Source organism: Xenopus tropicalis, chromosome 8 (genome assembly GCF_000004195.4).
Source record: "Xenopus tropicalis strain Nigerian chromosome 8, UCB_Xtro_10.0, whole genome shotgun sequence".
NCBI classification, from domain to species: domain Eukaryota; kingdom Metazoa; phylum Chordata; class Amphibia; order Anura; family Pipidae; genus Xenopus; species Xenopus tropicalis.
The window spans coordinates 13,828,547-13,853,887 of NC_030684.2; the positions used below are offsets into that span (position 1 = coordinate 13,828,547).

A 25,341-nucleotide genomic window follows, 5' to 3' on the forward strand; every position below is an offset into this window, starting at 1 on the left:
CTGACTCTCAAATCCCTCACATCCTTCTCATGCCCCATTCGCTGTTTGGCGGATGCCGTTGGGATTTATCAGGCCTGTGACCTGAGATTAGTGGCTGAAAGTGAAGGTCACACACACCAGCCTCCCCCTTAGCCGTATAGCAGGATGGATTATAATTCCCTGCAGCCATCAACTATATGTTTAAAGGGCACCGCTCACAATTAGATGCGGCCAAATAAAGCCCTGACCACTCTTTAATACCGGCCACATATTGAATCCACGCCTTGCATGGCTAATTAACAAATCATTGAGATGCATGCTGCAGACTGAACTGGTTCATGTACAGCCATGCAGCATGCATCTATATGAATTGCTAATTAGCCATGCAACATGTGGATTCAATATGTGGCCAGTATTAAAGGGGTGAGGTGGCAACCCTAGAACTTGGCAGGACCCACACACAGACCAATAGGCTACCAGCTTGGCTGGGTGGGAACTGAACTGCCACCACTTTCCATAGAAGGACACTGAGCCCTGAAAGACTTAAAGGGACAGTAAGACCAAAAATGTAAAGTGTAGCAAAGCCCTGCAAAGGTAAAAGTTTGTGTTTGCTTCAGAAAGACTACTATAGTTTATATAAACAAAGCTGCTGTGTAGCCCCGGGGGCAGCCATTCAAGCTGGAAAGAAAAGCACAGGTTACATAGCAAATAACAAATAAGCTTTCTAGATTCCCATTGAATTCTACAGAGAATATCTGTTATCTGCTACGTAACCTGTGCCTTTTCTCCTGTTTTTCCAGCTTGAATGGCTGCCCCCATGGCTACACAGCAGCTTTGTTTATATATAAACTATGGCAGTCTTTCTGAGGCAAACACACAGCTTTTACCAGTTCAGGGCAACAGTACATTAACCCATTATCCAGAAAGTTCCGAATTACTGAAAGGCCGTCTCCCATAGACTCCATTATAAGCAAATAATTCTAAATTTTAAAAATGTTTTCCTTTTTCTCTGTATTAATAAAACAGTACCTGTACTTGATCCCAACTAAGATATAATTACCCCTTATTGGGGCAGAACAGCCCTATTGGGTTTATTTAATGGTTAAATGATTCCCTTTTCCCTGTAATAATAAAACAGTACCTGTACTTGATCCCAACTAAGATATAATTACCCCTTATTGGGGGCAGAACAGCCCTATTGGGTTTATTTAATGGTTAAATGATTCCCTTTTCCCTGTAATAATAAAACAGTACCTGTACTTGATCCCAACTAAGATATAATTACCCCTTATTGGGGGCAGAACAGCCCTATTGGGTTTATTTAATGGTTAAATGATTCCCTTTTCCCTGTAATAATAAAACAGTACCTGTACTTGATCCCAACTAAGATATAATTACCCCTTATTGGGGCAGAACAGCCCTATTGGGTTTATTTAATGGTTAAATGATTCCCTTTTCCCTGTAATAATAAAACAGTACCTGTACTTGATCCCAACTAAGATATGATTAATCCTTATTGGATGCAAAACAATCCTGTGAGGTTTAAATGAGCCAAATTACGGAAAGACCCCTTATCCGGAAAGCCCCAGGTCCCGAGCATTCTGGATAACAGGTCCTATACCGGTACCTTTACTAAAAACTGAAACAGAAGGTTTCTCTCTAGAATATTCTAGGTGCATTTCTTACCATCAGGCTGACGCCAGACTGGAACAGCTCGTAGGGGTAGAGGATTCGGTCATAGTGCAACTTCAGAAGAGAGCCTGTGCCTTTGCCTGGCTGGTATCCCATCCGATTGCCCACCTGAGACCATTTCTTCTCTTTAGTGACAACCTCAAATCCCCCCTCACTGGAAACCACCTGGAGTGAAAAAGGAAAGAAGGTAACAGTCTACGGATGGCTCTGGGCAATAAGGCCCTTTATGTTCTTTTAGAAAGGTGTAATTATATAAACTTCCTGCAGTTATTTAATTACAGTAAACCATTTAATCCTGGCGCAGAAGACACTGCAAGATGCTAATGCGTATGTTGTTTATCTGCAGAACCACCTGTCCCTGCACGCCCACCTTGCTCAGTGCATACACACCCAACAGCTTGCCATCCACTACTGGAATTCTGAGCGCGGAACCTTGCAGCTCCCAAAATTTTCCCAGCTGATCCAAGAAATCGAGTTTGACACGGGTCATTGCCTGGATGAAAGAAAATTCCGACAGTCAGGGTGAAAGCCTGCAGATAACATACTATACTAAAGCAAAGAGTAATGAACTTATAGCCTTACGACTGCTGTGAACTACAACTCCCAAGCATTCTTTATAGGTGGAAAGCTGCTGTAAATTGTCTACCCTAATTCTAACATCAAACCTGAACACTTATTTCTATATTTAAGTTCTACAATACAATCAGTATTACGGCCAAACATATACATAGCCACTTGCAGTTGTCCAGCGATGTAAAGTTACCAACAATATGGTCTATAACACACTGGACTTTTTAACTTCCTTTTCTCTTTTTGGAATTGTAGTTAAAATTCACAGTGTTTTCAATAAAGTCTAAGGGTTACAACCTTAAGGGTGAAGAACACACAGAGCTACTAGTAGCAGCTACTTTTTCATGGCTACTAAATGCCAGAAAATCCCCTGCCATAGACAATACTGAGAATTGCCTCTGCTAAACCACACGTAGAGACAATTATCAGTAAATGATCAGCATTGTCTATTTTAGTAGCCACGACAAGTAGCTGCTACTAGTAGCTCTGTGTGTCTTCACCCTTAATCTTGCAGAAAATGAAGAATATTCTAGTCTCCTGGGCATCAAGGGGGAAAAGTGTGTATTGGACTATAGCTTAATCCTTTCCTGTTGCAGCCTAGTGGCTTTTAATAAGGTGGCCTACTCACCTCCCAGGGGACATACACATAATTGCTGGAGAGGGAACATAGCATGGGAGGAGGCGCTGCATCACTGTGCAACATAAGCAAGCGGAACTGGCACAACAGGTGTGCAATTGGCTCCATACACTCCCTTCATGGCAGGTAATTAAGAGGAATAAACAAAACATGCAAATGCACAGGATATCTCCAGCCTATATCATAACAAGGGAAACGTCATGTACCTAATCTGTACTGCTGTGTCTTTTTCTGTCTTTTTGTCCTTGCCACATATCCAAGCTCTAATTAATTTAAGAATGGGATACCCAACAGGTGGCCCTCCTGCTATACTTCTTCCAAATTCCCCTGCTGAATCGGAAGCCATGCTAGAACTGCTTTTGTTTAAGCTGCCAGGGAGTTATGATGTTATGCAGTGTGATTCCAGTCTCTATAAATGACTTCTGCCCACATCCGCATTTTAACATGCAAGATCATAAAGCCAATTAAACATACACGTTTGTTTATATAGCAAAGGTTCTATTTAGCTATGACTGGTCTAGAGCAGTTAGAATAATGAAAGTAAATATCGGCTACTGTTCTGGAACAAATACGATACTGCCTAAAGGTCCCCATACATGGGCCGATTGTAGCTGCCGATATGGGTCCCTTAGACGATTCAGCAACTAATCGGCCCGTGTAGGGGCACTAACGACGGGCCTGCCCGACCCATATCTGGCCTGAAATCGGGCAGATATCGACCGGCAGGTTAAAAAATCTAGTCGGATGGGGGACCGCATCGGCTCGTTGATTCGGTCCCCAAACCGACTTTGCCTATACCCGTCGTTATAATTCGATCGTTTGGCCACACGATCAAATTAGCCTGGATTCTCCTGATATCGGGAGAAGATCCGCTCGCTTGGCGACATCGCCAAGCGAGCGGATCTGAAGGTGTATGGCCACCTTAAATCCAAATATCTGTATATAACTAATAGGGATATGGAAAACCAACCCAAGTTGGTCAAGCTTCTAACTAACAATTTTGTTAATGTCCATATCCTCAAGTTCCAACATGTTAATGTAGCTACAAAAACAGCAGTTTGTAATAACCATGATCTGGGTTTATTCCCAGCACAATAATCACAGAAACCTTACCTCTAGTTCGTTGAGGCGCTGTACCCGAGGGGTGAAGCAGAAGCTTTTGACATCGCAGGCAAAGGGCGGCTGCCAGTCCTGAGATAAAGGAACATAAAAGCAATAAAGCTAAGCTGTAACTGTGCCAATAACCAAAACTGGCTCTCTAGGGGGCTAAGAATAAATCTATAAAGCGCACAGGCAAACTAAAGGGAAATTCTAGGTTTTCTTTTCTATAGTACAAATAATATAAACCCTGCCTGTGCTACTAAATCAGCAGGGGAGACACACTAGGGGGTTACTGCTAGCATTAAGCATTTTCATGGTTAAAGTAATAGCTCTGCTAAACGTTTAAACAGTTTAAATACCTACAGGTGTCAGGAAGGTACCTATATAATATAAACCCACACAAATAATATGTATAGGATTTATTTTTAATTAAATAAATAGAATACAAACTTCATAGGAAAAAAACTCCCAGTGGGCCCCCTTGCTCACCCAACCATTTGCCTTGTATGCCTACACCATGGCCATTACTCAATTCTATGAGAAGAAACAAAAGAAATAAAGGAAAGGATAGATAATAGTATGTAAAAATAAGTAATTAAGAAATTAAAGAAAGTGAGTGAACTGGGAAGGAATGGTGGTCTGGACAGTGGGCCTAAGGTTTTCTGGTGGGCCCTTGGCACCCCAGTCCGACACTGGTGGCTGTTATCTAGAAGCAGCAAACTGCAGCTTAAAACTAGGGATGCAACAAATCCAGGATTCGGTTCGGAATCCAGGAATCTCGCCCAAACCCCAAAATAGTGGATTCGGTGCATCCCTACTTAAAACCCAGGTATAACCCTAATGTGTACACTAAAGCTGCAGTGTTGGGATTTTAGGAAAAATAGACTACAAAGTAATGGCAGAGAAGATTCATTTCAGTAATTGGACTTCCCTTCCATTTGTAATCATTGGAGCAAAAACCCTGGTCAGTACAGACAGCTTCAGTTCCATGTTGCCCCCGCCTCCCCCATAAGGGGGCATAAAGTAGTAAATAGGTTAAGAGGTGAGAAAAACAGCCAGTTGTAAGATTGGGGTAGAACCTGGAGAATTAACCCCCTGCATTGCAAACGTGGATATCGGCTGTTATAACGCTGATCTCACTACATAAAGGGGCGTATATACATTTTTTTTGTAAGCCAGACCAACACCTTATTGGTGTAAACAGCAGTTTTGTTCAATGACAATTATTTGCGTATGTAAGGCTCTTAAGTTGGAAATACACAGCCAGCTCCACTGTTTTGTCAAGGTCACCCAATGAGTGGATCTGGGCTCGATTTGGACACCCTCCTCCTGGGCCAAATTGGGCCGATACGAATGTGGCCCAGGGGCCCAAGACAGGATTATACAGAAAGGCCCACAGACCAATTGGATGAAGGCAACATCAACGCACCTATTCAGTCCATGTTCAATCTGTCCGAATATCTGACAAACGTACAATACCCTGCTGACTAGGTCCTCCACCTCTTTCAGCAAAAAATAATACAAAAGTTCTTCTTTAACTACTTAAACTTTAATGGTTTGATTATAGTGACCTTTCAGCTTGGACACAACCACCCCACTACTGGCTGACTATTGCCTTCTTTGATTGTTAGAACAATAATATAATATCAAATAATAGAATAAATATTATCCATTGAAACTGCACCATATGTGATAGCCCAAAACAGTAAATGCAGTCGGCCATTAGCCACTCTAAACATGCATAAAGCAAATTTAGATAGAGGACACTTTCCCGATGATGTTTGGCCATATGGCCTGTATACATAAGTAATCCTTACAAATGCAAACAAACACACTTTGGGCATGATAGAATTTTGGGGTACATACCCTCAAGTTATGCCTCACGTGTCATGGGGTACATTTTTTCGCACAACAGGGCATGTAGTCATTATCCTCTGCCTATATAGCACCTACATATTCTGCAGCTCTCTTAGGGCTCTGGCACACGGGGAGATTAGTCACCCGCGGCAAAACTCCCTGTTCGCGGGCGCCTAATCTCCCAGAGTTGCCTTCCCCCTGCCATCCCACCGGCGACGCCATCATGTAAGTCGCCCCGCCGCGTCTGCCATCCCACCGGCGACTTACATGTTCGCCGGTGGGATGGCAGGGGAAGGCTACTCGGGGAGATTAGTCGCCCGCGAACAGGGAGTTTTGCCGCGGGCGACTAATCTCCCCGTGTGCCAGAGCCCTTAGGGTGAAGACACACAGAGCTACTAGTAGCAGCTACTTGTCGTGGCTACTAAAATAGACAATGCTAATCATTTACTGATAATTGTCTCTACGTGTATTGTCTATGGAAGGGATTTTCAGTAGCTTGAAAAAGTAGCTGCTACTAGTAGCCCGGTGTCTTTAGGGCAGTGGTACACAGGGAGATTAGTGATGGGCGACTAATCTCCCCGCAATGCCATCCCACCGGCTAGAGTGTAAATTGCCGGTGGGATGGCATTCGCGTCGCTACGATGTCCCACGGTCGCTCAAAGTTTCCTCCAAAGACAACTTTGTGCGACATCGCAGTGAAGCATCCCACTGGCGATTTAAATGCTAGCCGGTGGGATGGCATTGCGGGGAGATTTGTTGCCCACGACAAAGAAGATTTGTGTACCAAAAGTGCAAGAAAATCCACCTGGGGGGGGGGGGGACATAAAAATTCCCTGAAGATAGTGCCCTGGCTGGAATCAAACTGACCGTAAAGCAGCAATGCCAACCAATGGGTCATTGGTTTCTAAAAAATGTGACCAAGAGCAAAGACTAATCAAACATCTGACATTTGTCATCAGCCTGTGTGAACTTATTATAATCATATATATATATATATAATAATAAAACTTATATAATGTGACTTGCACACAGTATGTATCAGCTCCCTGTTACAACTGCATCATTTATCCATAAGGAATTATTTCAGGCTCTCAGTGTACTGATAACATCCATCTATCAGACTTACCTTGGGAGGTTGGATTTGCATATCCCTGTCTTTTCAGCAATCGGTCGGATGCGTCCGATGAAACTCAGGGGATCAGAGAATTCCTCCCAGCTGGGCTCGAACACCGGGCATTCCGGAGGGGGCACAAATTCGATGTAGGCGGCCATTCCAAACAAGTGTTTATCCTCAGGTGGGTATAGAACTAGACAAGCGGTATAGTGCGGATAAGCATCCCAGATCTTGCTTGGATAAAGCCAGAGGCTCCTTTCTCTGTCATGAAGTAACGTCCCTCATCGAGTGTTCTCTGTGATCCTTCACTACAGCCACGGATTTACTCCCCGTCTCTCCTGTTCCCTCAGTAACCAGTGCCTGATGTTACCAACACCGGAGGAAGCAAATACAGTCTAACACTTAGGGATTCCCTGAGACTGTTGACAAAAAGATCACTTTATTCCCCTCGCTGGTGGTTGTGACACTGGGCTAACGTTGAGTTTGCACCCCAATATCTACAGGTACTCCCTGTGGCTTCTATTACTGTATCTCCCACAGCCCCCGGGACAGCAGGAACCCCCCTGTGAAGCCCACAGAGTCCCCTAATTCTGCCACAGAGTCAGGCAGATACTTTTGCTGGGACAATCAAGACTCCCAAATATCCAACCCCCAGTTCCATATAATATAACGAGCTCTTTATTTCAGTTATTGGGGTACTCAGGGTGCCAAAGTTCCACTTTTTACTACTAGTTACTTTTGCTGAGACAATCAAGACTCCCAAATATCTGACCCCCAGTTCCATATAATATAACGAGCTCTTTATTTAAGTTATTGGGGTACTCAGGGTGCCAAAGTTCCACTACTTACCTGACTATGACACCCCAAGTCCCAGAGTCACCTTGTAGCAATTCCCTAAGTTAGAATTAATTTCTAATTTCAACAGACACCTCCTACCAGAAAGCCCCCAGTCTGTGCCACTAGGGTCTCTGCAGCCTCGTTTTGAAAGGCCCAATGATGTGCCCCCTCTCAGGCAACTTCCTGTTGCAATTGCCCCCCCTGGGGCTTCCTAGTACCCAGTCCCCTTCCTGAAGCCCAGCAGCTCCTTCAGCACATCCAGTACTTACAGTAAATTCCAGGCTCCAGTCCGTATCATTCCTAGGTCCATAAAGTCCTGATGCAACTTTGTAATGTGAAATTGGGGCCCTAAAGGATTAAAGAGGCTGGTTGTATAATCTCCAGGTATCCCTCCGCGCTAGTTAAAGCTATGTGGATTAATAACAGCCTGTAATGTGAAAAATAGCCGATAGATGGCGCTACATGAACATTCCTTTAGATAAAGGAGATCTTCACCTGGTTTTGCAAACGGTTGTTTCATCCGTGTGTAAAAAGTTTTTACAATTCCAGAACTGGAGTATAATCTATAGAATGGCTGCGAATGGGGGTGGAGTTGGGATAAAAATGGAATTAAGTGTCACAAATGTTCACACGCCTATTTCCTATGTAGAGGAAAAGTTAAATCAAAATCTTTCATTAGCAATGATAATTATAATGTATTAATGAAATTATAATACATATACTGTTATGAAGATAAAGACATGTTGTCATAATTCTCCTTTGCATATCGGGTATTCGTTTTGGAATCTAAACCTGAGGGAATTGTAGTTTAAACACATGTGGATAGCGATAGAATAAACTACAATTCCCAGAAGACACCTGGTGAGCAGGCGGGCCGACTCAAGTATCGCCCTAGCGGATTGGATGCTTCAATGATTCTGGATTGAACTGGGTGCGTGATTGGTTAAGCTTGCGGAGGCGGGCTGTTTGGATCGTAGAGTTAGGGGTGGGGTAACTGGTGGTAGGAGACCTGTGTAGTGGCTTGTACCAGAGCTCGTAAGGTGGGGTACAGGTACGTACAGTGTGACATCTGGGGGCAGGGGTTATATACATTTATGCACAGCTATAGCGCCATTGGATAGGCCTGTATGCTAAATAATGTGCCATACCCCGCACTTGACCCCCTAACCAATCATAGCTCTTATTTGGCACCCCCAGAGCTTTTATTGTGCTTTTTTTGTTCCCTCTATTAGAATAGGCATAAGGGTGGGTAACTAGACATAGGGGAACCTCCAGTAAGTGAATGTAGAAGCGCCTAATACATAGTGGGGCTGCAAGAGTAAAACTTATGGGAAATACTGTAGGGAACTCAATCTAGCGCTGGTAAAGCGATATGTACAATGGAAACAACGCGCGTTGCCATAGCAACCCCTCTCTCTTTAGCGCAAAAGGCCATGGTGTTATGGCATTGTGTCAGATGGAAGAATTTATATTACCCATATATAACCCATCATCCCTCTCCCCAAAGATTGGGAGAGTTGTATGTTTGTTTATTTATTATTTATTTATATACTACTTATCCGCTAATCATAAAGAAATAAAGAGATGTCTCGTTAAAACAGCCCATATCAAGCATATTCCTACTTAAAATGTAGATAAATTAGAAATAAATAAATACCAGGAATCCAATAATTGACCAAAAATAAGCTTAAAATTGAATTTAAAATGCCGCCAAGTCCAAATCTACATTGAGTCCTTCCGGATGCAATGTATTCAATTTAAAAATCCAAACGTTTTCTCCTTGTCTTAATCTAGTAAATCCGTCTCCACCTCTTAACTTGGGAGAAATATGCTCCAGTCCCATAAAGAATATCAAGGCAAACCTTATCTGCGCTTTAAAGATTACAAAACACAACAATATAGATATTAAGGTCTAGAAGGAAAGACTGTAAGAAAGAGAAAAAAAAAATATATATATATTTTTGCAGTGCTAAATTGCCATTAACCAACATTAATAATTAGATGTAGCTGCCCTCCTCCCTACTAATCCTATAGTGCATACACAAATTATCTCCAAAGGAGTTGGCGCTAAAAACACCCAAAGAAGTGTAAAAATAATTGTATATTTATTATAAATAAATCAATGTGTTACATCAAAGTAGAATCAATTTTAAATAATAAAAAAAAAAAATCATATACACCACTAATTAAAAATACCAATTAGATTATATATACAAGAGAAAATCACATAGGGCAGAAGACATTAAATATAGTAACAGAAACCATGTATTACTTCCCAATGATTTATTATTGAATTCCCAGTTAATGCATATCATTCCCTCAGGAGAAATCAATTAGAGTGTTTAAAAGAGAATTCATTGCTCTGACCCATATATGAGGAAATCAAGAGGGAAAATCAATAGAAATACACTGAATTAAAAATCCCACAGTATATCCCAATTATTAGAATAAAAAAGTGAGGAGCTTAAAACACCATAAAACAATTAATTGGATCCTTAATTAACTTCTCCAGATATCAGATGCAGTATTACACCGCCTATAGCCAATATATGGCTCTTAGCCCCACTGAGGGATATTTAATAAAGAAGTTACACAAATAAAACCCTTGTTTTCCCTCTTACTCTGTGCAAATACTAAGAATGCAGGCATGCATATAGAGATAAAATTGCACACTATATGGTATTCAATTATCTCATAGCCTCCAAGTAACTACAAGCACACAATAAAACAGAGCCCTAACTGGGCATAAGAACAAATACACAACCCCCCTTGTCCCGGCCGGGAACTTACTAGGGATAAGACAGAGAGAGGCACATTGGCTGAGGGATGCGACTCACACGCTGTTCCTTTCCCTTCGGTGACGTCACCGGTAGGTGCCGAGTCTGTCAATACGGGTCCTCTCTCCAGGCAGTCCGACGCGTTTCGCGCTCTGCGCTTCCTCATGGACTATTGGGTTCCTATGGGCCAACCCCCTCTTTATACCCGCCTGCATACTATTCTATACTACATCTACTTTGATGTAACACATTGATTTATTTATAATAAATATACAATTATTTTTACACTTCCATAAAGAATATCCCTTTGGGATCACTATTATTGTGAAACAGCTTAAAATGTCTCGATACCCCATGGTTCATTCTCCCTGCTTTACTGTTACGGATGTGCTTATTAACCCTACTTCCCACTGATCTTATAGTCCGCCCCACATAAACTTTGTTACACGGACAAGTGAGAGCATAGACTACATATGTTGTGCGACAATTAATAAAGGTCTTGGAAATTGGAATATCCCTATTGGGTTTATTTCATGGTTAAATTATTCCCTTTTCTCTGTAATAATAAAACAGTACCTGTACTTGATCCCAACTAAGATATAATTACCCCTTATTGGGGCAGAACAGCCCTATTGGGTTTATTTAATGGTTAAATGATTCCCTTTTCTCTGTAATAATAAAACAGTACCTGTACTTGATCCCAACTAAGATATAATTACCCCTTATTGGGGGCAGAACAGCCCTATTGGGTTTATTTAATGGTTAAATGATTCCCTTTTCTCTGTAATAATAAAACAGTACCTGTACTTGATCCCAACTAAAATATAATTAATCCTTATTGAAAGAAAAACAATCCTATTGGATTTAATTAATGCTTTATTGATTTTTTTTTTAGTAGACTTTAGATGTGGAGATCCAAATTACGGAAAGACCCCTTATCCTGCGCACTCTTGGTCCTGCACATTCTGGATAACAGGTTCTATACCTGTAGTTGCTTCTTTTTGCTCCTCCTATAGACAACTCTGGGACTGGTCCAGCTGGAGGGGGGTTAAAGGGGTTGTTCACCTTTTAATTAAAGTTTAGTATAATGTAGACTGCTGTTCTGAGACAATTTGCAATTGGTCTTCATTTTTTTTATGAATTTACCTTTTGTTCAGCAGCTCTCTAGTTTAAAATTTCAGCAGTCATGTGGTTGCTAGGGTTCAAATTACCTTAACAACCAGGGACTGGTTTGAATAAGAGACTGATATATTTATAGGAGAGGGGGATGGATAGAAAAATGAGTAATAAAAAGGAGCAAATAATGGAAAAACTATTGAAAATAAATAATGAAGCCCAATTGAAACATTACTTAGAATTGGCCATTCTACAACATACTAAAAGTTTAATGTAAAGGGGGAGCCTATGTGAAAAAAACACAAACAATTTGTTTTGTATTGTATAATTCTCCTAAAGTTGTGGCCCCCACCCCACCCTGGTTGCTCTTACCCCAGCCTTTCCGTGCAGCTCCGGGAGATGAGGTTCTGTTGATGTTCCGTGCATAGCTTGGCCCTTGCATCGTGGCCACAAACCTGTGTGCAGAAAGGACACCCCCATTCTTATATATATATATATATATACATTATATACATATATATATATCCCAACCTTATTACCCCTGCCTTTTCAATAGGGACATAAAATCAATCATCCACCCCCCCGACCCATATTGATGCTGGAACCCAGTGGTTTAAAGGGGCAGTTCACCATTAAGTTCAACTTTTAGTATGTTATAGAATGCCCAATTCTAAACAACTTTTCAATTGGTCTTCATTATTTGTTTTTCAGAGTTTTTAAATGATTTGCCTTTTTCTTCTAACTCTGTGCAGCTTTCAAATGGGCCCGGGGCCGGAACTAGGGGTAGGCAGAAGAGGCACCTAGGGGCAACAGTGGGTGGGCGCCAGGCAGGCACCTCTTCTTTCACTTACCCCTATTTCCATGCCCTTTACCCCCACCGTTCACCCACCTCCAGTGACCCCCGCAGCCCCACACATGGGAGGGGGGGATGGGCCAAGCCGGCTGGCTTGCCTAGGGTGCCCGGCTGGCTTGCCTTGGGTGCTCGGCTGGCTTGCCTTGGGTGCCCGGCTGGCTTGCCTAGGGTGCCCGGCTGGCTTGCCTAGGGTGCCCGGCTGGCTTGCCTAGGGTGCCCGGCTGGCTTGCCTTGGGTGCCCGGCTGGCTTGCCTTGGGTGCCCGGCTGGCTTGCCTTGGGTGCCCGGCTGACTTGCCTTGGGTGCCCGGCTGACTTGCCTTGAGTGCCCGGGTGGCTTGCCTAGGGTGCCTGGATGGCTTGGTCCGGCACTGCCTGAGGAAAAAAACTATTGCTCTGTGAATATAAAGTATTGTTACTTTATATTACTTATTTATATAGTCAGGCCCTCTCCTATTCATTTATCAGTCTTTCATTCAAACCACAACCCTGGTTGCTTAGGTAATTTGGATCCTAGCAACCAAACAGCTGCTGAAACGCCAAGCTGGAGAGCTGCTGGGCAAAGCTGAAATAATTTTAAAAAAACTACAAATAAAAAAAAAATGAAGACCAATTGCAAATTGTCTCAAATGTAAACAACCCTCAGTTAAAAGGAGCTGTTGGTGGGAGCAGATTCTGCTCATTGGGGTAACACATTTACTCCCATTAGTCTAACTGGCCAATCAGGGCTCATCTCAGTATAAGCAGGTATACAAGTAGTTGCTAGGGGTTGTACCTTGCAGGGTATGAGTAGAGCTTGTTCCTTCCAGCCACCGGGGGTCTCCTCACCCAACTTAGTTGGCTGTATCGTCTCATCACCCTGGGGGGTGCGTCTCTCCCCCTGTTGCACGGGGAAGTTGGAAATACAGGGTTATCGCTTTCAATGCTCAGGCTGCCCCCCATGAGCCGTCTCTGGATCACACTGTGTGGCTGCTGCAATCAGATTGGACCTTGATTATAATAATAGTAATGTACTGTTACCCTGCACTAGTAACCTAGGTCTATATGTTTCAGAAACCCTACTATAGTTTATATAAATACCCCGCTATGTAGCCCGGGGGCAGCCATTCCTGCACTGGTACAGCTGGGGTGTTTGCTACAGAAACCCTACTATAGTTTATATAAATACCCCGCTGTGTAGCCCCGGGGGCAGCCATTCCTGCACTGGTACAGCTGGGGTGTTTGCTACAGAAACCCTACTATAGTTTATATAAATACCCCGCTGTGTAGCCCCGGGGGCAGCCATTCCTGCACTGGTACAGCTGGGGTGTTTGCTACAGAAACCCTACTATAGTTTATATAAATACCCCGCTGTGTAGCCCCGGGGGCAGCCATTCCTGCACCGGTACAGCTGGGGTGTTTGCTACAGAAACCCCGGGGCTACACAGCGGGGTATTTATATAAACTATAGTAGGAATTCTTAAGCAAACATGCAACTTTTATCAGAGCAGGGCAACAGGACATTATATTTAAATGCCCCAGCCAGTAGCTCCGGGGCAACATGTTGCTCCCCAACCCCTTGGATGTTGCTCTCAGTGCCCCCAAACCAGGGAGTTATTTTTGAATTCCTGACTTGGGGGCAAGTTTTGAATAAAAACAAGATTCCCTACCAAATAAAGCTGATAGGGTGCATAGAGGATGCCTAATAGCCAATCACAGCCCTTATTTGGCTCCTCCATGAACTTTTATGGTGCTTGTGTTGCTCCCCAAGTCTTTTTACATTAGGTCAGTTAGGGTAGGACTGGCCAGAAGGGATGACTTTGACGTAGTTGGCCAGCTTGAAGTATATTGCAATGTACGGACAAACAATCCCTCTTTTTGAGGTGGGGAGGGAAGGCATTTCTTAGTAGTGAAATGCCCTAGTGTCCAATTTCTACATATTGATAATGGGTGAGTGCAGAGGATTTTTTGCGGTTGTTTATATGTATTTTATGGTCACAGCCTCATTGCACCCCCGCTTAATGGTTTACAATTTAGTGGTTGAGCACAACTTTCCCTTTTTGTGTTATTGTTTATACAGGAGCAGTGGCCAGCTCCATGTTGTAGCCCCCACTATTCCCAGCTACAGTCAGGTGATCCCAATGGAGCTAATAAAAGGGCAACCATATGGGAGTTTTAACCTTATACGCAAGCATGTTGCAGGTAAAACTTAGTCCCTTTGCTCAGTACTAATCTTAAATTACTTATATAGGTCAGTTAGGGTAGGACTGGCCAGAAGGGATGACTTTGACGTAGTTGGCCAGCTTGAAGTATATTGCAATGTACGGACAAACAATCCCTCTTTTTGAGGTGGGGAGGGAAGGCATTTCTTAGTAGTGAAATGCCCTAGTGTCCAATTTCTACATATTGATAATGGGTGAGTGCAGAGGATTTTTTGCGGTTGTTTATATGTATTTTATGGTCACAGCCTCATTGCACCCCCGCTTAATGGTTTACAATTTAGTGGTTGAGCACAACTTTCCCTTTTTGTGTTATTGCATAGAGGATGCCTAATAGCCAATCACAGCCCTTATTTGGCTCCTCCATGAACTTTTATGGTGCTTGTGTTGCTCCCCAAGTCTTTTTACATTTGACTGTGGCTCCCGAGTAAGAAAGGCTGAGGACCCCTGATGTATATAGTCAACCAAACCGGGATCAGTGCTTTGCAAATGGTGGGGATTGAGGCTTAGGGGCCCCCCTAGGGCACAGCCCAAAGGCCAGTTAGGTTAACATTTAAACCAAGAGTAGCAGCGTTATAGGACAGCCAACCAACATGGCTGCGTAGAAATCATTGCAGTCTGCAGCATGCACCTATAGAAATCCCTGCAAGACATGAAAGCAGTCCCACATTTTGGCCCTGTAACTTGGTTCAGAGCTGCAAACATTAGTCTCACTGAGCAAGCAGGTCCCCCCCCTCCCACACTCACCAGGTCTTTACTGGTCCCCAGTCTCCGCAGCTGGTCCAGTGGCAGAAGATCCGCAGAGTCTTGGTGCACAAACTGCGTGGCTTGTTTGAGGCGTCTCTGCTGGTGCAGTATTGCTGAGCCCCTCAGATCCTTCTCCCTCTTTGGGGAGTCCCTGTTCTGTGTGTCTCTCCCAAGTCCCTGCATAGTGCAGGTTCAGGGTAATAAGCAGATCCCTATATGAGGTTCCGGGTAGGAAGCAGATCCCTATATGAGGTTCCGGGTAGGAAGCAGATCCCTATATGAGGTTCAGGGTAAGAAGCAGATCTCTATATGAGGTTCCGGGTAGGAAGCAGATCTCTATATGAGGTTCAGGGTAAGAAGCAGATCTCTATATGAGGTTCAGGGCAATAAGCAGATCTTTATATGAGGTTCAGGGTAAGAAGCAGATCTCTATATGAGGTTCAGGGCAATAAGCAGATCCCTATATGAGGTTCCGGGTAAGAAGCAGATCTCTATATGAGGTTCAGGGCAATAAGCAGATCCCTATATGAGGTTCCGGGTAAGAAGCAGATCTCTATATGAGGTTCAGGGCAATAAGCAGATCCCTATATGAGGTTCCGGGTAAGAAGCAGATCTCTATATGAGGTTCCAGGTAAGAAGCAGATCTCTATATGAGGTTCAGAGTAAGAAGCTGATCTCTATATGAGGTTCAGGGTAGGAAGTAGATCTCTATATGAGGTTCAGGGTAAGAAGCAGATCCCTATATGAGGTTCAGAGTAAGAAGCAGATCTCTATATGAGGTTCAGGGTAAGAAGCAGATCTCTATATGAGGTTCAGAGTAAGAAGCAGATCTCTATATGAGGTTCAGGGTAGGAAGCAGATCCCTAAATGAGGTTCAGGGTAGGAAGCAGATCCCTATATGAGGTTCAGGGTAGGAAGCAGATCCCTATATGAGGTTCAGGGTAGGAAGCAGATCCCTATATGAGGTTCAGGGTAAGAAGCAGATCCCTATATGAGGTTCCGGATAAGAAGCAGATCTCGGAATGAATGGATTTTCCCTGCAGATTCTCCTCTTCTTGCTGTACTCGCCCCCATACACTCTGCCTGGTACTTCTCACTCCTTAGCTCTCTGCCTCATTCCCTTCCCTCTCTCTGTATTCAGGGGATTCCTCTCTCGCTCCGTTCCCTCCTCCTGCTCTGCAGTAATACCCCCCCCCCCCCCCGTTGTACCTCCCTCATTCTCTCCTGCTGTCATCTCCCCGCTACGCTCCTTCTACATCCCCATTCCTCCCTCTCAGTCCCCCCCAAATCTCCCCTCTCCCCAGTAGCTGCTTCTTTCATTCCCCCGGACCCCCTGTGTCTGGCAGCCACCGAGCCTAAAATCTAGCCCCCCCCCCCCCCCATAAAGCTCTGCTCATACAATGGCAACCCACTCGGGTGCTATTACAGTAAATAGGAATTAGGTTTATGGCAAATGCAGATTTGTCTCTTTTCTGGGGAAGGAGAGAAGCCGCGGGGCATTGTGTGTAGTCAGGCAAGATGCATCAAGTGAAGAGGCTTTCACAGTAGGATATTGTGTATAAAAAGGCAAGTAGGTGTATTATAATGGCTGGATAATGTATATAGCAGGGATCCCCAACCTTTTGTACTTGTGAGCCAAATGCAGGTATAAAAAGTGCTGGGGATGCCAAATAAGGGCTGTGATTGGCTAATTATAAGGGTTGTGATTGGCTAATTATAAGGGTTGTGATTGGCTAATTATAAGGGTTGTGATTGGCTAATTAGTAACCCCATTGGGACTGCTGGCCTGCAGGAGGCTTTGGGGTAAAACTGTGTCTCTGGGCTTCCAAAACTTTAAAAATATATACCTGAACCATTGGACTGTAACTGTGTCATAATGTGTATAGTAAGGCAAGATGGTATGAGGGGTATTAGCAGTAACTGGCAATACTGTGTGTAGTAAGGCAAGATGGTATGAGGGGTAGGAGCAGTAACTGGCAATACTGTGTGTAGTAAGGCAAGATGGTATGAGGGGTAGGAGCAGTAACTGGCAATACTGTGTATAGTGAGGCAAGATGGTATGAGGGGTAGGAGCAGTAACTGGCAATACTGTGTGTAGTAAGGCAAGATGGTATGAGGGGTAGGAGCAGTAACTGGCAATACTGTGTGTAGTAAGGCACGATGGTATGAGGGGTAGGAGCAGTAACTGGCAATACTGTGTATAGTGAGGCAAGATGGTATGAGGGGTAGGAGCAGTAACTGGCAATACTGTGTGTAGTAAGGCAAGATGGTATGAGGGGTAGGAGCAGTAACTGGCAATACTGTGTGTAGTAAGGCAAGATGGTATGAGGGGTAGGAGCAGTAACTGGCAATACTGTGTGTAGTAAGGCAAGATGGTATGAGGGGTAGGAGCAGTAACTGGCAATACTGTGTGTAGTAAGGCACAATGGTATGAGGGGTAGGAGCAATAACTGGCAATACTGTGTGTAGTAAGGCACAATGGTATGAGGGGTAGGAGCAGTAACTGGCAATACTGTGGGTAGTAAGGCAAGATGGTATGAGGGGTAGGAGCAGTAACTGGCAATACTGTGTGTAGTAAGGCACAATGTTATGAGGGGTAGGAGCAGTAACTGGCAATACTGTGTGTAGTAAGGCACGTTGGTATGAGGGGTAGGAGCAGTAACTGGCAATACTGTGTGTAGTAAGGCAAGATGGTATGAGGGGTAGGAGCAGTAACTGGCAATACTGTGGGTAGTAAGGCAAGATGGTATGAGGGGTAGGAGCAGTAACTGGCAATACTGTGTGTAGTAAGGCAAGATGGTATGAGGGGTAGGAGCAGTAACTGGCAATACTGTGTGTAGTAAGGCACGATGGTATGAGGGGTAGGAGCAGTAACTGGCAATACTGTGTGTAGTAAGGCAAGATGGTATGAGGGGTAGGAGCAGTAACTGGCAATACTGTGTGTAGTAAGGCAAGATGGTATGAGGGGTAGGAGCAGTAACTGGCAATACTGTGTGTAGTAAGGCAAGATGGTATGAGGGGTAGGAGCAGTAACTGGCAATACTGTGTGTAGTAAGGCACGATGGTATGAGGGGTAGGAGCTGTAACTGGCAATACTGTGTGTAGTAAGGCACGTTGGTATGAGGGGTAGGAGCAGTAACTGGCAATACTGTGTGTAGTAAGGCAAGATGGTATGAGGGGTAGGAGCAGTAACTGGCAATACTGTGTGTAGTAAGGCACGTTGGTATGAGGGGTAGGAGCAGTAACTGGCAATACTGTGTGTAGTAAGGCAAGATGGTATGAGGGGTAGGAGCAGTAACTGGCAATACTGTGGGTAGTAAGGCAAGATGGTATGAGGGGTAGGAGCAGTAACTGGCAATACTGTGTGTAGTAAGGCACAATGGTATGAGGGGTAGGAGCAATAACTGGCAATACTGTGTGTAGTAAGGCACAATGGTATGAGGGGTAGGAGCAGTAACTGGCAATACTGTGTGTAGTAAGGCAAGATGGTATGAGGGGTAGGAGCAGTAACTGGCAATACTGTGTGTAGTAAGGCAAGATGGTATGAGGGGTAGGAGCAGTAACTGGCAATACTGTGTGTAGTAAGGCAAGATGGTATGAGGGGTAGGAGCAGTAACTGGCAATACTGTGTGTAGTAAGGCAAGATGGTATGAGGGGTAGGAGCAGTAACTGGCAATACTGTGTGTAGTAAGGCACAATGGTATGAGGGGTAGGAGCAATAACTGGCAATACTGTGTGTAGTAAGGCACAATGGTATGAGGGGTAGGAGCAGTAACTGGCAATACTGTGTGTAGTAAGGCACAATGTTATGAGGGGTAGGAGCAGTAACTGGCAATACTGTGTGTAGTAAGGCACGTTGGTATGAGGGGTAGGAGCAGTAACTGGCAATACTGTGTGTAGTAAGGCAAGATGGTATGAGGGGTAGGAGCAGTAACTGGCAATACTGTGGGTAGTAAGGCAAGATGGTATGAGGGGTAGGAGCAGTAACTGGCAATACTGTGTGTAGTAAGGCAAGATGGTATGAGGGGTAGGAGCAGTAACTGGCAATACTGTGTGTAGTAAGGCACGATGGTATGAGGGGTAGGAGCAGTAACTGGCAATACTGTGTGTAGTAAGGCAAGATGGTATGAGGGGTAGGAGCAGTAACTGGCAATACTGTGTGTAGTAAGGCAAGATGGTATGAGGGGTAGGAGCAGTAACTGGCAATACTGTGTGTAGTAAGGCACAATGGTATGAGGGGTAGGAGCAGTAACTGGCAATACTGTTTGTAGTAAGGCACGATGGTATGAGGGGTAGGAGCAATAACTGGCAATACTGTGTGTAGTAAGGCAAGATGGTATGAGGGGTAGGAGCAGTAACTGGCAATACTGTGGGTAGTAAGGCAAGATGGTATGAGGGGTAGGAGCAGTAACTGGCAATACTGTGTGTAGTAAGGCACGTTGGTATGAGGGGTAGGAGCAGTAACTGGCAATACTGTGTGTAGTAAGGCAAGATGGTATGAGGGGTAGGAGCAGTAACTGGCAATACTGTGGGTAGTAAGGCAAGATGGTATGAGGGGTAGGAGCAGTAACTGGCAATACTGTGTGTAGTAAGGCAAGATGGTATGAGGGGTAGGAGCAGTAACTGGCAATACTGTGTGTAGTAAGGCACGATGGTATGAGGGGTAGGAGCAGTAACTGGCAATACTGTGTGTAGTAAGGCAAGATGGTATGAGGGGTAGGAGCAGTAACTGGCAATACTGTGTGTAGTAAGGCAAGATGGTATGAGGGGTAGGAGCAGTAACTGGCAATACTGTGTGTAGTAAGGCAAGATGGTATGAGGGGTAGGAGCAGTAACTGGCAATACTGTGTGTAGTAAGGCAAGATGGTATGAGGGGTAGGAGCAGTAACTGGCAATACTGTGTGTAGTAAGGCACGATGTTATGAGGGGTAGGAGCAGTAACTGGCAATACTGTGTGTAGTAAGGCACAATGTTATGAGGGGTAGGAGCAGTAACTGGCAATACTGTGTGTAGTAAGGCACGATGGTATGAGGGGTAGGAGCTGTAAATGGCAATACTGTGTGTAGTAAGGCACGTTGGTATGAGGGGTAGGAGCAGTAACTGGCAATACTGTGTGTAGTAAGGCAAGATGGTATGAGGGGTAGGAGCAGTAACTGGCAATACTGTGTGTAGTAAGGCACGTTGGTATGAGGGGTAGGAGCAGTAACTGGCAATACTGTGTGTAGTAAGGCAAGATGGTATGAGGGGTAGGAGCAGTAACTGGCAATACTGTGTGTAGTAAGGCAAGATGGGTATGAGGGGTAGGAGCAGTAACTGGCAATACTGTGTGTAGTAAGGCAAGATGGTATGAGGGGTAGGAGCAGTAACTGGCAATACTGTGTGTAGTAAGGCAGTTGGTATGAGGGGGTAGGAGCAGGTAACTGGCAATACTGTGTGTAGTAAGGCAGGGATGGGTACTGTGAGGAGGGTAGGGTAGCAGTAACTGGCAATACTGTGGGGTAGTAAGGCAAGATGGTATGAGGGGTAGGAGCAGTAACTGGCAATACTGTGTGTAGTAAGGCACAATGGTATGAGGGGTAGGAGCAATAACTGGCAATACTGTGTGGTAGTAAAGGGCACAATGCGTATGAGGGGTAGGGGCAGTAACTGGCAAATACTGTGTGTAGTAAGGCAAGATGGTATGAGGAGGTAGGAGCGAGCTAACTGGCATATACTGTGTGTAGTAAGGAACAACGATGGTAATGAGGGGTACGGAGGCAGTAACTGGCACAATACTGGTGCCGTAGTAAGAGCAAGATGGTATGAGGGGTAGGAGCAGTAACTGGCAATACTGTGTGCTAGTAAGGCAAGATGGTATGGACGGGCGTAGGAGCAGTAAACTGGCAATACTGTGTGTAGTAAGGCACAATGGTATGAGGGGTAGGAGCAATAACTGGCAATACTGTGTGTAGTAAGGCACAATGGTATGAGGGGTAGGAGCAATAACTGGCAATACTGTGTGTAGTAAGGCACAATGGTATGAGGGGTAGGAGCAGTAACTGGCAATACTGTGTGTAGTAAGGCACAATGTTATGAGGGGTAGGAGCAGTAACTGGCAATACTGTGTGTAGTAAGGCACGTTGGTATGAGGGGTAGGAGCAGTAACTGGCAATACTGTGTGTAGTAAGGCAAGATGGTATGAGGGGTAGGAGCAGTAACTGGCAATACTGTGGGTAGTAAGGCAAGATGGTATGAGGGGTAGGAGCAGTAACTGGCAATACTGTGTGTAGTAAGGCAAGATGGTATGAGGGGTAGGAGCAGTAACTGGCAATACTGTGGTGTAGTAAGGCACGATGGTATGAGGGGTAGGAGCAGTAACTGGCAATACTGTGTGTAGTAAGGCAAGATGGTATGAGGGGTAGGAGCAGTAACTGGCAATACTGTGTGTAGTAAGGCAAGATGGTATGAGGGGTAGGAGCAGTAACTGGCAATACTGTGTGTAGTAAGGCACAATGGTATGAGGGGTAGGAGCAGTAACTGGCAATACTGTTTGTAGTAAGGCACGATGGTATGAGGGGTAGGAGCAATAACTGGCAATACTGTGTGTAGTAAGGCAAGATGGTATGAGGGGTAGGAGCAGTAACTGGCAATACTGTGTGTAGTAAGGCACAATGGTATGAGGGGTAGGAGCAGTAACTGGCAATACTGTGTGCAGTAAGGCACAATGGTATGAGGGGTAAGAGCAGTAACTGGCAATACTGTGTGTAGTAAGGCACGTTGGTATGAGGGGTAGGAGCAGTAACTGGCAATACTGTGTGTAGTAAGGCAAGATGGTATGAGGGGTAGGAGCAGTAACTGGCAATACTGTGGGTAGTAAGGCAAGATGGTATGAGGGGTAGGAGCAGTAACTGGCAATACTGTGTGTAGTAAGGCAAGATGGTATGAGGGGTAGGAGCAGTAACTGGCAATACTGTGTGTAGTAAGGCAAGATGGTATGAGGGGTAGGAGCAGTAACTGGCAATACTGTGTGTAGTAAGGCAAGATGGTATGAGGGGTAGGAGCAGTAACTGGCAATACTGTGTGTAGTAAGGCACGATGGTATGAGGGGTAGGAGCAGTAACTGGCAATACTGTGTGTAGTAAGGCACGATGGTATGAGGGGTAGGAGCAGTAACTGGCAATACTGTGTGTAGTAAGGCAAGATGGTATGAGGGGTAGGAGCAGTAACTGGCAATACTGTGTGTACTAAGGCAAGATGGTATGAGGGGTAGGAGCAGTAACTGGCAATACTGTGTGTAGTAAGGCACAATGGTATGAGGGGTAGGAGCAATAACTGGCAATACTGTGTGTAGTAAGGCAAGATTGTATGAGGGGTAAGAGCAGTAACTGGCAATACTGTGTGTAGTAAGGCAAGATGGTATGAGGGGTAGGAGCATTAACTGGCTGTGTGTAGTAAGGCCATTATTTCTGGCAGTAGAAGGGTTAACTACCAACATGGGGATGAGAAAGGGATTTAGTGCAGCTCTGTGGCCCTGGGGTGAGAGTGTTGATGGGCAGAGGGTGGGTTACAGTGAGGCTATAATAAGCCCACCCTTGGCCGCCGCAGAAATATTTGGCTGGAGGGACAGACAGGTTCCCACGCTTCCCACGTCTCTTAGAATAACCCTCTGACTATAAACAGCCAACTGCATCTGTGTGTCTGCCTGCTGGCTGGGGGGCCCCCGGCAACCATGTGCCCCCTGGGAACAAACTGCCCCAAACCAGGCAAGCACCACTCCCAGCACCCTCATGGGAACCAGGGAGTTATTTTTTCTTTAGCGCATCACATGACCTGGGGTGGGGGGTGGAATCTGGTCCCCCTGAGCACTTATGGCCCTGCCTCAGATCTGAGCCTGGATTTTCTAAGAACAAAATTAACATTATATAATTGACACAACCAATGACATCGCATAAAATCTATGACATCACCGACATTGTAATGACGCCGATACAATGGACCAATAGGCTATTTTACAGCTTTTACCCCAATATGCCCCTCCTTTATAAAATACACAAATCCAGGGTCCTTTCCTTTCAGAGAGACATAGTAACATAGTAAGTTAGGTTGAAAAACGCATAAGTCCATCAAGTTCATCAAGGCACCCCCCCCCATTCCCTGGCACCCCATTGTCCTTATTCAATGCCCGGTGCAGTCTATGTAGTTTACCACCCATGTACCTGCTCAGGTTGGCATAAGTGTTACCCGGGTGTCTAGCGAAGTGGCGCCCCTATTGGTTAGGCCTTCCTAGTGTAGCATAGGCCTCGCACATGTGCAGTCTTTGGAGCTCTTGAGAAGCTTGAGGGCCACAAGAAGTCCTCCCTTTGGCCCGTGCTCCTCCAGTTGATCATCCCAAACCCGATTGTAACATATTTGATGTTCTTCTAGACCCCCTTTTGGTTACAAATGTTTACAAACCTTTCCGCTCATGGGGAAAATTGAATGCTGCTATGCAATTGGTCTGCTTTGGAAGCCCAACACCTTTTTAGTGCACAAATGATGGTACAAGTAAGGGACAGAGATACTTCTGGAAGGTCCATTAAGCTTCCGTTGGGCTGGAGACTGATTTCCTGCCCTAGAAATGATTGGAACTGAGGAAAAGGGGGGCCCTTACCACATACTGAATATCAATGGGCCTCAAACCACTACCGTACCTCAAGTCTGCTTCAGCTTAACTGTGGGTTCTAGACCAGTGGTTCTCAACCTCCCTAATGCCGCGACCCTTTAATACAGTTCCTCATGTTGTGGTGACCCCAACCATAAAATTATTCCTAAGACCATCGGGAATATGTGTTTTATGGTATTAGGCCACCCCTGTGAAAGTGTAATTCCACCCCCAAGGGGGTCCCGACCCACAGGTTGTGACCCGCTGCTGTAGACGGTGATCAGTAGAAAACTCCCTGGGCTTCACATAGTAGTTGTCATGGAGTTGGGATCAAAGGTAATTGGTACCAGAGGTGGCCGGTTCAGCACTGTCCTCGGCCCGGTGGTTGTGGACCTCTGTTCTATGTCACAGCTTGTCACCTTACGATGCCCTGGGGCAACTCTCCAGGGGTTGGCATCCTGCTGTTGTTGGGCACCACACTCCTCACTGAGCCCTGCAGCTCCTTGTACCTCTGCAGGATCATTGTCCTATTAGGAGAGTTTCCCAGAAGGGAGATATTGTGGGGTTTATTCGGTTGGTGCAGGTTGCTGGGTAGATCTGGTGCCTCTGGGATGGAATCAAGCGTTGAAGGACCAAATCCATCTATGGACCTCTGTTTAGCGTTCCTGCCCAGGAGCAAAGCAGAAAGTTAATATATACCTGTATTAAACGCTACCAATGGGCAACTGGGTAAACACATGGGCAATTCGGTATATAGTAACCGGTTGGTTTATCCCACACGGTGTTTATACCAGAAGGTGTAATGGCTTGAAGGCCTCTGCTAGCAGCAGAATAGTCAGTCACCCATGTGATATTAAAGGGGAAATGAACCTCCCATGACAGTGCTTCACAAACTCATTGTCTAAAGCAGTGATCCCCAACCAGTGGCTCCGGGCAACATGTTGCTCCCCAACCCCTTGGTGTTGCTCTCAGTGCCCCCAAACCAGGGAGTTATTTTTGAATTCCTGACTTGGGGGCAAGTTTTGGTTGAATAAAAACAAAATTTCCTACCAAATAAAGCCCCCTGTAAGCTGATAGGGTGCATAGAGGCTGCCTAATAGCCAATCACAGCCCTTATTTGGCTCCTCCATGAACTTTTATGGTGCTTGTGTTGCTCCCCAAGTCTTTTTACATTTGACTGTGGCTCACGAGTAAGAAAGGTTGGGGGTCCCTTGACTAAAGTATGATGGGAGAGTAATATCTCGT

At 44.9% G+C, this 25,341-nt stretch overlaps 1 protein-coding gene across 6 annotated transcripts; it reads right to left on the reverse strand.

Annotated features, from left to right (window-relative positions):
* Positions 1-1,524: 1,524 nt before the first annotated feature.
* Positions 1,525-15,749, reverse strand: LOC105945772 (lysine-specific demethylase 5A). Of its 6 annotated transcripts, XM_031892232.1 has the most exons (7): positions 15,477-15,749; positions 13,307-13,503; positions 12,053-12,135; positions 6,963-8,135; positions 3,992-4,069; positions 2,042-2,164; positions 1,525-1,836 (listed from the first exon to the last, which is right to left on the reverse strand). In XM_031892232.1, exons 4-7 carry the CDS (start codon positions 6,981-6,983, stop codon positions 1,639-1,641), a joined length of 420 nt encoding a protein of 139 aa, XP_031748092.1. In that variant the 5' UTR covers positions 6,984-8,135; positions 12,053-12,135; positions 13,307-13,503; positions 15,477-15,749; the 3' UTR covers positions 1,525-1,638. The 6 variants fall into 6 exon arrangements, with proteins under 6 accessions (XP_031748092.1, XP_031748094.1, XP_031748093.1 ...); XM_031892234.1 differs by lacking the exons at positions 12,053-12,135; positions 13,307-13,503; positions 15,477-15,749 and having other exon boundaries at positions 6,963-7,143; positions 8,057-11,149; XM_031892233.1 differs by lacking the exons at positions 12,053-12,135; positions 13,307-13,503; positions 15,477-15,749 and having other exon boundaries at positions 6,963-7,369; positions 8,057-11,149.
* Between the last annotated feature and the right edge of the window lie 9,592 nt (positions 15,750-25,341).

What these genes read in the sequence shown, in the direction of transcription:
- LOC105945772 (XM_031892229.1), bottom strand. Translation starts at nt 15,659, where the DNA reads ATGCAGGGACTTGGGAGAGACACACAGAACAGGGACTCCCCAAAGAGG. An exon ending in TGGGGACCAGTAAAGACCTG is followed by an intron (nt 13,504 to 15,476) that starts GTGAGTGTGGGA and finishes ATCTGATTGCAG; the next exon opens with CAGCCACACAGTGTGATCCA. An exon ending in AGCTGCACGGAAAGGCTGGG is followed by an intron (nt 8,136 to 12,052) that starts GTAAGAGCAACC and finishes TTAATCCTTTAG; the next exon opens with GGCCCCAATTTCACATTACA.